General features: G+C 42.1%; 1 protein-coding gene across 2 annotated transcripts; it reads left to right on the top strand.

The window, feature by feature from the left end:
- Positions 1-246: 246 nt before the first annotated feature.
- On the top strand, positions 247-14592 carry igsf10 (immunoglobulin superfamily, member 10). Of its 2 annotated transcripts, XM_027279931.1 has the most exons (10): positions 247-382; positions 773-1047; positions 2901-3030; positions 3257-3647; positions 4250-5017; positions 5176-6972; positions 7113-8744; positions 9065-9968; positions 11152-11518; positions 11608-14592. In XM_027279931.1, exons 2-10 carry the CDS (start codon positions 845-847, stop codon positions 13153-13155), a joined length of 7740 nt encoding a protein of 2579 aa, XP_027135732.1. In that variant the 5' UTR covers positions 247-382; positions 773-844; the 3' UTR covers positions 13156-14592. The 2 variants fall into 2 exon arrangements, with proteins under 2 accessions (XP_027135732.1, XP_027135733.1); XM_027279932.1 differs by lacking the exon at positions 247-382 and having other exon boundaries at positions 752-1047.
- The last annotated feature ends 336 nt before the right edge of the window (positions 14593-14928 follow it).

Below are 14928 nucleotides of genomic sequence, written 5' to 3'. Positions count from 1 at the left end.
AAGTCAGATATTAATGTCTTGGCAGCAATTAATATTCCACTCTTGTCCTCTACTACGGAAGGAATTTTATGTTTTATGTTTTTGATGGCATTTAACACACTGGTGTTTTCAGCAGAACACTTTCTGCGAGTATTTCAGAGTTGCAGTTACTTTGGGATTACATTACAGCAGATTACAGCGGGGAGGGAGGACACCAACGTGTGCGCTCTGCTGCAGGGCTCTCACAGAAATGACTCCCGTCCCTCTGCGCCTCAGACACAGTGGACTCGTGAGGAATCAACTGGTGTGAAGTGGTGTGAATGTGGACCTTTTAAGCTTTGATCGGGATTTTTACACTCCTACAAAGTGCAGCAGTTCCGTTTACTACAGCTGCCGAAGTGCGGTGAGAGAAACTGTAGATATATCTGTTTTATCTTATATAAAATCTTAAATTATTATATGATATCTCTTAAAATCACGTGTGCATGTACAGAGATTAATATGCACCACCTTTGCATGTACATGTAACGTTATTCTATGTTTGTTTGTTCTTTATTTTCATCTTAACTATAAAATATATTGTCATATAAATAATAACATATAAGTAGGCAAACAGTAAACCGTTGCGTTAAGTGATGTACATTTATATTTAGGTTACATAGGAAAATGTTGCTTTCAGTCACTTTATCGATAATGCAACTTTTTATGAGTTTACAGATAGTTTGTTCTATCATCATTATTTGCAGTAATGCTTCAACGGGCTGCGCTTCTCCCTCTTTCTGTCTCTCTCCAGGTGGGTTTCATTAATGTTTCAAGTGTAGCCCCCCTTTCGTCCGCGCAGCTGAAGCCCCCATCCCCGTGCACAATGAGTGTGTGCGCCTGCAGCGCTTCATACCTGTGGAGGTGGCTGCTGACGGCTCTGTTGTTCTTGGCTGCAGTGCCGCCAACGAGCGGTGACTGCCCCAGATCATGCGCCTGCTATGTTCCCACTGAAGTGCACTGCACCTTCAGATACCTGACCGCGATACCTGACCACATCCAGCCAGCTGTGGAAAGAATTAACCTCGGGTGAGCTTTCGCTTTCTTTGCAGCAGCTACTCTGGGGAAGAATCATGTTATTGATCGATTTTAACCACAGACTGCTTAATAAGCAGGAATGACATGACAAAGAAACCAATGTTCCCTAACTTTACAGCCTTTTCAGAGTGTGGCACCTAATAAACTATACACTACCACTAGTAGTAAAAGTGAATGGGTAAAATAAAAATAAAAACATTGTATTACAGTAATTCTTCCATTAATTACAGTAAGGTTAGCTAGTTGGGAGTTGAGTGTATAGGAAAAGAAGGAAGGAAGGAAGGAAGGAAGGAAGGTATGAGAGAAGGAAGGAAGGAAAAAAGGAAAGACGGAAGGAAGGAAAAAAGGAAAGACGGAAGGAAGGAAGAAGGGAAGGAAGGAAAGAAGGAAGGAAGGAAAGTAGGAAGGAAAGAAGGAATGAAGGAAGGAAAGAAAGAAGGAAGGAAGGAAAAAAGGAAATAAGGAAGGAAGAAAGGAAAGAAAGAAAGAAAGAAGGAAAGAAGGAAAGACAGAAGGAAGGAAGAAGGGAAGGAAGGAATGAACAAAGGAAGGAAAGAAGGAATGAAGGAAGGAAGGAAAGAAAGAAGTAAGGAAGGAAGGAAGGATGGAAGGAAGGAAGGAAGGAAAAAAGGAAAGGAAGGAAGAAAAGAAAGAAGGAAGGAAGGAAGGAAGGAAGGAAGGAAGGAAGGAAGGAAGGAAAAAAACGACGGAAGGACGGAGGAAAGGAAGGAAGGAAAGAAAGAAGGAAGGAAGGAAGGAAGGAAGGAAAAAAGGAAAGGAAGGAAGAAAAGAAAGAAGGAAGGAAGGAAGGGAAAAAACGATGGAAGGAAGAAAAGAAAGAAGGAAGGAAGGAAAAAAACGATGGAAGGAAGGAAGGAATGAAAGAAGGAAAGAAGGAAGGAAAGAAGTAAGGAAGGAAGGAAATACAGAAACACAAAAACATAATTTCTTGCTCTATGGGGCTGTCAAGGTGAACATGTTGTTAAGTTACCCTACCTTGTCTTATGGTGATAAAGGAGGTGTGCCATAAATAAATATATATATATAAATAAATAAAAAATACATATCTATCATCTATGGTGCATATCCACAGGTGTTTTCTATTAAGCCTGATTATACCTTTTCTCAAGGTGTTGACAGACCAGAATTCTCACTGCAGATGCATTGACGTGTCATGGCAGGATGAGCACAGTTGTAATTAATAACATTAATTCCATTTGTCAGCTCCAAGGCCGCGCTGTTGTGCATGTTGGCTGAAGAAAGGGAAGAAAAACCTTAACCGTTCATATTTGCACATTAACAGTGGTGACATGGCACCGGAACAGAGGTCTAATCAGCCAGTTAAACTCAAAACACCTGTGCAGGAGGACCTTGACCCTAATTCAGACCAAATCCTCTTTAATTTTGGACAAAATGAGTTGTGTTCACTATTTATAGCAGTTTATATAGCCCAGCACAGGTTACCAATATGTCAATATTAAAGGAAACACGCACCTACCATATGATTAACCTACACAGGTGTTTTCACTTATTTGTCTGATCAGACCCTTTCTCATGAATATGTGAACAGACTGTGCTTCATTAACATCTCTAAAACTCTTTTCAGCCGGTAAGGCAGGTCAGCTCAAGCACACGCTTAAGCACACACATTATGGTGACATCACCAATCACGTACCTGCATAGCCCACTCATATTTAACCTAAGCAGAGATCTAATCTAGATTGAAAACACTTGTGTGGGTGTTCATGGCCTCAAATTTTAATTGTTAAGTGGCTTTCATAAAACAGTATGAGGTACATTTGAGCTGATAAACTGAAGTCTCTTTTTCATTTCTCTCCTTTTAGGTACAACAGTATAACTGTCCTGAGAGAAAATGATCTTTTAGGACTTGAGAACTTGGAGCTGTTGATGCTGCATAGCAACACTATCCACAGTATTGAAGACAGAGCCTTCCAAGACCTCAAGTCTCTACAGGTAAAATCATGTGTTTGTCTGTCTCTTGTGAACAGATTACAGAGCTGTCTTGTAATTCTGGTGTACAAACATCCTGCCAGCATCCTATGGTTTAGTTCTATATTTTACACGATGACACATATAGATATGTAAACAATGTGCAATGTTGTAATTTTGGACTGAACATAAAAAGCTGGCTTCTTTGTGTTGATATCTGCTGTTTACTTCCACTGATCTGTTACCACAGGTCCTGAAGATGTCCTTCAATAAGGTGAAGAAAATCAATAAAGAGACATTCAAAGGCTTGGAGAGTCTGCTGAGGCTCCACATGGACCACAACAACATTGAGTTCATCAGCCCAGAGGCTTTCTACGGCCTAACCAACCTGCAGTTGGTCCATCTGGAGGGTAACCACCTTCAGCAGCTCCACCCAGACACATTCATCACACTGAGACACAGCCAGGTGTTCAAGGTGTCCTCAGTAAGAAACATCCACCTGTCGGACAACCTGCTCACAACTCTGCCTGCAGATATTTTCTCAGGCTGCAGCCAGTTAGAGAACCTCTTCCTCCATGGCAACCCATGGACATGCGATTGCCGTATGAAATGGTTTTCAGTGTGGGCACAGAGGAACACAGGTGAGGAGTGTGTGTTTGAGTCTGAAAGTATTTAGAGAGGTGTTCGGTTATAATATGTTTACAAGGAAAGCCATTCTCTTTTAATGAGTGAATATTTCTTAATCTAAATATCTTCCCTTGCATAATTGCAAAAAAAATTATCTAAACTTGTAGGAGAAAGATTTTTGCTAGCAGCCTAAATAAGACACATCTGGTGAAGTTGCTAAGTCTGTACTTTAATAGATTATTCTGCTCAGACTGTCTGTTTTTTTCTCCTACAAATTAATAGTGCATGGGATTTTATCCAAAGCAAAACAGGCACATCCAAAGGAAACATATAAATCTTTACACAGACAACACTGAAGGCAGAGATCATAGCTTGTTCTCATCCTCAGGGCTACAAAGACACTAATGACACAGAAGAACAAAAGTTTTACCTTTTATTCATGACTTGGCTGTTGTTAGTCAACTAATAAATTACGTGGTGACGATGATCTTGTCTGGTTCACAAGTTTTACTGATCAGATTTGGTTTGGCAGGCCCCTTAAGGTGGAAACTGTAAATGTTCTTTTTTTTAAATGCAACCAACTTGACGCTAGATCATTTGATTTAAATGTTTCCAGGTGTGCTGAAATGCAAGCGAGACCGAAGATATCCGACAGGCCAGCTGTGTCCCGTTTGCGAAAATCCTGCTCCTTACCACAACAGAACTCTATCCTTTCTCCCCAGTGATGCCTTCACTTGTACTAAACCCTGGATCCAACCCCATCTAAAACAGAAAAACATCAGCCTGGATGAGGGGGACTTTACTCCAGTTTCCCCCAAGGACTTCATTGCCCCATTAGGTTCCATACAAATGAATCTGACTAACCAGTTTCACAATGATGCCAGCCTATCCTGCACTGTCCAGAGGCCCTCTGCTTTTGAGAACCTGACACAAACATTGGAGGAGGAGGAGGGAAACAATGTCACCTTACTAACCACTACCATAACTACGTATTTGGTCTGTAACATTGACCATGAACAGATACAGCAGCTGTGGCAGATCCTTGCCACCTACAGTGACTCTCCAATGAGACTGGGAAGAGGCTTAATGCTGGCCAGAAGCCCAGAAATGGTGTACAGGTATAGTCAGATAAAACCAAAAGATGAAGAGGAAGGAATTCATACAAACATTGAGGCTGAGATTAAAGCCTCCCCTGCATGGTTGATGCAGGGAGAGGTGAGCTTCCAACTTGACCGCACTACTACCACTTTTTCTACTTTGCACATTAAATATCAGTCTGTGGTCAACCTACGTGTGGAAAACAGATTACCTAAGAGGGACCGCTATTCCTGGACCATGATCAAGCGAGATAATCAAACCAAGACTGATCATGCTGTAATTACAGGTGGGAGTTAGAAATGAATGCTTAATAAACTAGTTAATATCTGATATGACCATCACTCCATCTACCTATAACTATGATCTTAACTAAAGAATCTTGCATGATAAAAATCTCCTTGCAATAATTACTGAAATAAATGTATTTATTTTTTGTTAACATAGGTGGTGTGACACAGTTAAACTGTGAAATCCAGGGTGAGCCAAAGCCTTTGTTGGAGTGGATTTTACCAGATGGAAGTAAGATCAGAGCTCCTTACTACAGTGAGGACAGGCGGATCGTAATCGCTGCTGATGGGAAGCTCACTCTACGGGGTGCAGATGTCTCTGATGCGGGTGTCTACAGGTGCATTTCCACAAACTACCTGGATGCAGATATCCTCATATTTCGAGTGACAGTTCTGTCCCCTGATGTGGAAGAAATTGAGGTCAACGGTGTACAACTCTCAAGACCACTGGGTGGAAATCTGTTTTTTGACTGTAGCTCCACTGGGAGTCCTGAGGCCTCAGTCCATTGGATACTCCCTGATCACTCAGTTCTGGACAAGTCTCATGGGAACAGGAAAGTCTTTGAGAATGGAACCTTGCTGATCGAGGGTCTCACAGCGAGGGATAGAGGATTTTATAGGTGTTTAGTTGCTAATAACTTAGGAGTTGACCTGCTTGTGTCTCAGGTGACTGTGACTGAACAGTCTGAGACAGTAACAGTGGATAGTGAGGGATCAGGGATGGAGACAGAGACAGAGACGGAAGACAAGGTCGATCCTAATTTGACTACAAACACAGTCCCCCTCAATGAGATCCCCTCTTCCAGTCCTGAAAGAACTAGTCAGGAATCTAGGACCATCACATCAGATCGACCTTACCCCAGACTCAGGTCACAAGGTAGAGGAGGTGCTGGAGGTAGACTGGGACAAAGAAGGAGGGGGCCAGTCAGCAATAGACGCATCTGGAGTAGTAGGTTTTTGGATAAAACTTTCAGGAAAGTTGACCCACAGAAATTTGCTCAATTTATGAAAAAGGCACAAGATGGATCAAGAATAAAGACTGTCACAGAAGAAAGGGTAAACTATGTAGACTCAAACAATGGTCTCTCTGGTGATAATGAAATTGGCTCTGGTGAGGCTCATAATGAAGATCAACTCATCATTGTGCCAAGAATTGTTAAACCAGCTACAGATAATCCACAGAAAGTTCGAATATTTAGACAGAAGAATAGGCTGTCTAAAATAACTACACAAACAGATCAGCATAGTAATGTAGCACATCAAATCGATTTAAATGAAGTGACAGAAAATAGAAACACACCAACAACAGAGTCATATATGCAGTCGGATTCTACAACAATTGGAACCACATTCACAAATGATGCAACAGAAAGGAGTGAAGTTCAAAGTGATGCAGTTACACATTATAACACAAATTTAGAAAAAAGTACTAATCCAGGCCCATACAGGCGCCCAGTCACTCTCCAGCTTACTGTGACAGACTCATCACAGGAAACTCAGCTCCAATTCTCAGGAGAACAACCTGCAGAGCCAGAGACGTCTACTTGGGCGGCGCCCTCATTCACCACGGATCCTAATGTCACTCCAATGAAAGATGGCCCGGGCCCAGTGGAGCTAGTCATACACACATCCACAGACCCAGAAAGCCGGACGACATTCACAGCCGTCACCACCACAGAGAGACAGCAAGATGAGATAACCTTCCACACTACACAAACAATCAAATCTCCACGCCTGCCTGCAGGATCCACCATCATCTCCCGGCAACAGATCCACATCATCCCACACAAGAACAGCAGAGGAGGGGGCCGCAGGAGAACCTTCCAAGGCCGCAGGAGGATCATTAAACCCAACAGGATCACTGACATACAGTCCTTCTTCAATAAACGTAAACAGCCCACAGTGAAGAAGGAAGGCAATGCCACAGTGCCATACAAAATTGAACTAACCACAGGTAAGCAACCTTGCTTTGAAAGCAAATAGAGCAATAATTAAATTTTGCTTAACTCTTCAGTGTGTGCTTATTTAGTGGATATATTTTCTTTATCTGTACCATTTCTTATTTCTTTATTTTTTTCTTTTTTTTCCCTTCAGACTGTGACTGTGATGAAGACAAAAAGAAGGTAGCAAACGCTGATCTGCAGGTGGTCAAGCCAACCGTTTCCTCCAGTTCATCTTTGCACAGAACAGAGAGACCTGCCTCTACACAAAAAACTGCAGCTACAAACTATCATATTACCCAGACAGAGTCAAGGCCAGACGCTTCCAGTGGATACATAACCTCTGCTGATGCCCCTGAGTTTGACCCCACAATCGATCCAGTTTTGGCCAGAACTAAAGAACCATCAGTCTCTACCACGGCCACCACTACTACAACTGCCTCTAAGGTTATCCGTGGACGAATTCCATGGAACCGGCTGTTTGGAGCTAGAGAGAGGGAGCAGATACTGAGCAGGCTAAAGAGGCCATTGATCACCCAAAAAACTACTACTACTACAACCACAGCTGAAACTACAACAGCTACCCTAACCACAGTCCCTGCTGCTATGCTTACCACAACTGCAAACTCGCTGGCTGAACCTGAAACTTTGTCCCCATCCAGACACACAGGGAACAAAGAGGGCTCATTAGATGATGACTATGGAGATTTGTCCTCTGCAGATTTGGAGTTCACAACATTGCAACCCAGCATTCACCATTTAACTACTACCAGTTCACGATATTACTCCAAGTCCTCCACCACTGCAGAAACGCCACCAGAATCACAGACTTTACCTTCCCCACCTACTGTCAAACCACCTGCAATTGAAAATCCTGATGAAGTCATATCGTCTGGGTCTGGGGGACAGCCTGATAATTGGTTTGTAACCAGACAGAGATTTGGTGGGACAAAAGGACGACAAGGGCGGAGAAGGAGGCCCTTTAGGGGCAGGAGACCCTTCAAGAAACCAGCAATCACTAAATTACTACCTAGTACCACAACTGAGGCTTTAACGACAGAGGTAACAACTATGGAAACTACAGTGGTGACAACCACACCACCTCAATGGACTGTTTCACCCTACAGGCCTCTGTACAGACCATCTAGCAAAGACGACAGAACCCCAGTAGCTGTTTCCACCGACCAAACGTCAAAGGAGGAGACTGACTTATATGAAGGATTTGGCTGGAGCAGCGGTTTACCAGACTATACTACAACCAATACACCTTTGATCCCCTCAACCACTTTTATCCCCACCACCACATTCATGCCAACTACCACAAAAACACCTTACACAACAGTTAAGACCAGAGTCCACAGCAACATCAGACCACCACCACGGAGGAGCTATGGTCACAACAACCGTAGGCCACCAATAAGAAGAATCAGACCAACTGTGCAGAGCAGTGGTGCCAGAGACAGTGCAGATAAACGCCTTACCTTAGACACAATGACCATCCTTAGAGCTGAGCAGGGATACACTATCACCCCTGCCCCATACAACAATGTAGGCACACACAATCCCGTCTCTAGTGTTTATAATCATGACACTGGCAATGAAGAAACAACTACCAATATTGCTGAATTTGAACACACTACAAAGGTCACGACAAGCAAACCTAAGATAGTCGGGGGCAACGCAGCCAGCTTCACTGTGTTATCCAACTCAGATGCTTTCCTGCCATGTGAGGCTGCTGGAAACCCCCAGCCAGTTATAACCTGGAAGCGCTTCTCCTCAAGCACAGGTATCGTTAACGTAATTTATCATTAAGAAAAATGAAAGGCGAGAGAGAGAACCTCATTGCTGATTGCTTAAATTGAAAAAAGTGTGCTCTTTGTTTGTTTAATTACGAACTTATAGTATTTATTGTGTGAGATGTTTTAATAAAATAGTAATAACATGAGCAAAAACAATTAGAAAACACCAGAAGAATCAGTTAATGAATACAAATGGTACTAAAGTAAAATTTAAAAAGTGGGTATTGTAGTGTGAGTAATGTTGTATATTGTTTCTGGATGGTTTTAAGTTGAATGTTTCACAGAAGAAATTCTTTCTGTCTTTCAGGAGGAACCATTACCATTAAGGGGAGGATGGGCAAGTTTGAGGTGTTGAGCAATGGCACACTGTCAATCCAGAATGCCAACATTAAGGACCGTGGTCAGTACCTCTGTCTAGCTGAGAATGATCATGGATCAGACAAGCTGGTTGTCACCCTTTCTGTGGTAGCCTATCCCTCACGCATCCTGGAGCCAAAAATACGTGACATAAAGTCTCATGTAGGCAACACTGTGGAGATGAAATGTAAAACTGAAGGTCGGCCCACACCCATGATATCCTGGATCCTGGCCAACCGAACCCAGGTCAGGGGTCAGAATACAGAGAATGGGAGGGTATCTGTATCTGCTGAGGGGACTCTGGTCATCGAGCAGGTGTCTGTTTATGACAGAGGTCATTACAAATGCATTGCCAGTAATCCAGCTGGAGCAGATACTGCTACAGTGCGACTGCAGGTGGTGGCAGCTCCACCAGACATTGTGGAGGAGAAACGGCAGCAGGTGAAAGCTGGTGTAAGCCAAAACTTGTGGCTACCCTGCACTGGCCAAGGTAACCCTCAGCCTACTATTCACTGGGTCCTCCATGATGGATCAATGGTACGATTTGGTCAACCAACCAGTAACACGGGGATATCAGTGTTTGAGAATGGAACCCTCCACATTAAGGATGCAACTCAAGCAAACAGCGGGAAATATGAATGTATTGCTACAAGCTCTACTGGCTCAGAGAGAAGGGTGGTGACTCTGACAGTAGAAAAGCAAGAGTCTGCACCTCAGATAGTGGCGGCATCCGAGCGCATGACCGAGTTGTTCTTCGGGGACCAACTGAGACTAAACTGTTCAGCTACAGGAGACCCTAAACCCAGGATCATCTGGAGGCTGCCCTCTAAAGCTGTGGTGGACCAGTGGCACAGGTAAAACTCTCATTCCTATGCCTGATCATTTACAGCAAACTAGACCCTTCTGAGGTCAGGCTAATCAAATTAAGAAGTAAGAAGAAATACAATGATTAATGCCTCAATGAGAGAAAAAAAGACAGCTAAAAACTTGGGAGGCATAGAAGCGCTTAGATCTGAGGACATTAGAATGACATGGACACCATTAGTCTATAATTGTTATAACATATTAAGTACATTATATATTCATTAACTTTGTCCTGTTCAGTGTGATAAACATTTAAGTTTAATACTTGTTCAAGCTAAATAGTAATAGACTGTACTGTAAGTTTTAGTCGTTTTAATATATCATCAGTATTAATCATCTTCTTTTCTAATATATATATAACTTTTTGTTATGCATTCACCAGAAAATCCATGTTCGTCAAGTAAAATAGTTTGTAATGTAATGTTTTTTTTAAGGTCATACTCACATTATGTTGAGATATGATATGTTTGCGAACACCAAATAGCTTAGACATCAGATGTGCTGCAGTGACAAAATGAACAAAGACAAAGCTGTCATGCAAAAAAGCAGCTCCAGCTTTGGGCCATCTCCATTAATACGGCATATTCTCAGTTTTCTACAAAAGATAAATATTTGCTAAAAAATCTAAATAACAGGTCATAGATCACCAAGGGCTTAATAATATTGGCTTACACACAATATAAAGTGTGTTAATAAACAATGTCTATGACCTCCCACTTTGCATGCAACCTCTGAGAAAAAACAGCTGTGGAAAGAGACTGAACGCTTTTTTTCAAGAGACACATGAACAATAGCTTTTTTTTGCTTGTTTGTTTTTATTTATTGGTCATGTTTGCTTGGTGTAATTAGTTAATTAGATTTTCTACAGTTTGGTAATTTTGAACTATTTTAACATTTTTTCAATCACAATGTTCTCATCTGTCCTTTTACGCTTTTTTTGTGATCCTTTATTTTATTTATTTATTACTGGTATTATGAACATGACTGTGGTGTGAAAAGGCACCAGGCACAGTTGATGTAGAAGGGTTGAGAATATAACTAAAATTTCTAGAATTCCAATATAGTATATTTAATTTGTCCTTGTCCAGCACTGTAGTAAATTGGGCTCACTGTTTTTGATCAGGCATCCCAAAACACTATGTCTCTGTAATTTTCTGTCATGTGTTTCTTCAGGATGGGCAGCAGAATTCAGGTCCTGGATAATGGTACACTTATTGTTAGTACTGTAAGTGATAAAGATGCTGGAGATTATCTCTGTGTGGCACGAAACAAAATTGGTGATGATCTCCAACTCATGAAAGTCCGCGTGTCAATGAAACCAGCAAAAATAGAGCCTAAGGTCCATGGAAAGAAGCAAGTACCCTACGGTAATGACTTTAAGGTGGACTGTAAAGCCTCTGGAGCACCAAAGCCAGAGATCTCCTGGGGTCTACCAGACGGTACTGTTGTTAACAGAGCTCTTCAGTCTGATGCCAGCAGTGGAGGAGGACGAGCACGCCGCTACACACTTTTTGACAATGGAACACTCTACCTAAACCAGGTATGCACTGACATGACATGACATCTTCCTCTCTATCAAAAATAATTATAATTTTTTCAAAATATTCACATCACATCATTCTTCTCCAGGTTGGTATTTCAGAAGAGGGGGATTACACCTGCTATGCTGAGAACCAGGTGGGCAGGGATGAGATGCTTGTACATATCAGTGTGGTGACCGCTGCCCCCAGGATACGCACGCCCAGCCAGACCTATGCCAGTGTGAAGCCTGGAGAGAACATCCGCTTTGACTGTGAAGCAGTTGGGGAACCCAAACCCAAGATCCTGTGGATGCTGCCCACCAACGATGTGATTGCAGCATCTAATGAACGCTACCTAATGCACGTGAATGGTTCTCTGGATATCAGGGATGTAAAGGCTATCGATGCTGGGGATTATGTTTGTATGGCTCGCAACCCCGCTGGAGAAAACAGAAAAGTCTACAAGCTTGATATAGATGGGAATCCACCTGTGATCAATGGCTACAAGCAGAACAGGACTGTAATCAAAGATGTAGCTGCTAAATTTTCCAAGAAATTCATAGACTGCAGGGCAGAGGGCGATCCCACTCCAAGTATCACTTGGATTATGCCTCAGAATATCTTTCTGACAGCACCATACTATGGCAGCAGGATTAATGTCCACCCCAATGGGACATTAGAAATTCGTAATGTGCGGCCAACTGATACAGCAGAGTTCATTTGTATGGCGAGGAATGATGGCGGAGAGGCAGTGATGGTGGTGCAGCTGGAGGTGACCGGTATGCTGCGAAGGCCGATCTTCAAGAACCCCTTCAATGAACGTATTGTGGCTCGAATTGGAAAAACCACAGTTTTAAACTGCTCTGCTGATGGACAGCCAAAGCCAGAGATAATCTGGATTTTGCCTAATGGAACGCGGTTAACTGGCGAAACCGACCGTGGCCACCACCACCCAAGCAGCGATGGGACTTTAGTGATCTACAACCCTCACAAAGAGGATGCTGGGAAGTACCGCTGTGGTGCCAGGAATTTCATGGGTTACATAGAGAAGCTAATAATTTTGGAGGTTGGGCAGAAGCCTTACATCCTGTCAAGGCCTAGGGGCATCATACGTAGTGTGTCTGGAGAACCTCTCTTCCTTCACTGTCTATCTGATGGGAGTCCTAGACCCAGAATCTACTGGACCATTCCTGGTGGCCACACTCTTACTCGGCCTCAAGTCCTCGGGCGTTACCAGTTACGAGAGAATGGTACTCTAGTTATTCAGGATACTAGCCTACACGACCGTGGAAACTACATCTGCAGGGCTCGTAACGATGCTGGGGAGGCTGTGCTCACGGTCCCTGTTGTTATCATGGCCTACCCCCCACGGATCACAACAGGGCCACCCCCCAATGTAAAGGCAGTGACAGGGACACCTATCCAGCTCAACTGTGCTGCTGTTGGGATCCCCAAGCCAGAGATAACCTGGGAGCTGCCTGATGGCTCTGTTCTGTCAGCTGCAGAACAGGGCAGGCCTAAGGGTAGCGAACTGCTTCACCCTCAGGGCACACTTATCATACAGAAGCCTACAGCCTCAGACTCTGGCATATACAAGTGCTTTGCCAAGAATAACCTGGGTACAGACTCAAAGGTCGCATATGTACGTGTACTTTAAGAGGAAGACAAGACTAAGGGAGGACAGTGGCATGTCTGAATATAAACATTACAAGACACACAAGACATCACTTGTCTGTGAACATGTGTGTGTGTGTACATGTTTTCTCTTGTGGATTTTTGAGGATCGCAGCTTGTGGAATATTTTTTTCTTTAAAGTGACAAATGTGGAATACAAAAATAATCAGAGCACAAGAAGAGAAAGGAAACAGACATTTTAAAGGGAAAAATGTTTTTTTTTTTTTTACTGGAAAATCCAGCCTGGAGCTAGAAGGTTGTTATTGTAACTTTGGAACTAGAGGTCTGGAAATTCATAGGTGGTTCTCATGGGAGCAAAAGGGTGCATAGTCAAACTAAAAGTGATTTCTCTGACCAAGCATTGCTGGCCACACATAGGGATACTATTTCAGCACATAAAAACCTACTATACAGAGATGGAGAAAAGCAGTGTAACAGAATGAAAGACTCCCAAGAGGGTTTTAACTCCCTTTAGACATTGGCCAGAAGTTGTTGGTGTCATGACATGTTGTTTTGTCCGTTAACAGCAAATGAAAGAGAGAGCAGGCAGAGTATTCAGTAAAATGTTTTTTCAAGAGTAATTCATTAAATTTCTCAGTGGAAGATGATAGATTTATTCAGAAAAAAAATATATGAGACTTGTTTTACACTGGAAACATATCTGCATGGACAGTACCAGAATTACGTCAGATTTCTTGATTATGCTTTTTATATTTTGATGTTCCTTTTTATCTTATCAAAGTGCATTTCATTGGTCAAAAAATACAGAAACACACTCTCAGTCTATTGTGTTGTACACAAGAATTTACAGTAATGTTATACATTAATACTAATCTGTTATAATACAGTAAGTGTATATCTATTCGTAGTATCTACTTTATCAAAGTATGGGAGAAAAAAAATAAATAAAAAAGTTTGTCATGTTTTTATTGTACTATGTGATACACCAAAATCTTTGAAATGAGATGTGTTATGTATATTAAATGCAGTCTATCAATGCTACAGATCATTTGTTGTTGGTACGTGTAGGCTATTATAATTGCTGTTGTAATGGAGGCCATTAGGTTATCCAGTTGTACCTAACTCTGCAGAAGGAGGTCATGCCTGTGGCTGCAGTAGAAATCTTCCAGACACACTCAGTTTTAACTCTCCAGCTGTGAAAATAGTTCTTCATCCAGCTCGTCAGTGAGCCGGACCCACAGGGGAGTCTTTGATATTTGTTTGTGATTGTGTGCCGATTTTACTGCCCTGCTGCAAATTAAACTGAGAGGGAATGGGGCGATGATGTTGAGACAAGAAAAGTGGAACAAAGCCATATATTTTTAAAATCTGTATGTAATAGAGTTGATTTACTTCACATGTTATTCTAAGAAAAGATAGAACATGTCATATGCAAAAAATTAAATGAATGAATAGTGAATGTCCTTGACAGGTGGTCTACTATATAGTGATGTTTCCCCTCTAACCACACTTTTTCCTGTCAGCAGATTTACATTATTCTTTTCTTGCTCCTAGTCATGTTTAAGTATATATATATGAAGAGAAATACCCAATGCCTTAAGGGCAACAACTGGAAACAATTACTCAGTCAATTGCACCAATTGTGAATCACCTATAATGTAATACATTTAAAAAAGGCTAAAACTTCCTTTTTGCAAGGCCTCATGAATAATGCTATGTCCATTACAGTGCGTGTGACCAAGTTAGAGACTTATCTTTGTAAATTAATTCAGTATTTTCCTATATGTAGCTATTG

Source organism: Larimichthys crocea, chromosome VII (assembly GCF_000972845.2).
Source record: "Larimichthys crocea isolate SSNF chromosome VII, L_crocea_2.0, whole genome shotgun sequence".
Classification (NCBI taxonomy): domain Eukaryota; kingdom Metazoa; phylum Chordata; class Actinopteri; family Sciaenidae; genus Larimichthys; species Larimichthys crocea.
This window is presented reverse-complemented; position numbering and strand designations above follow the sequence as displayed.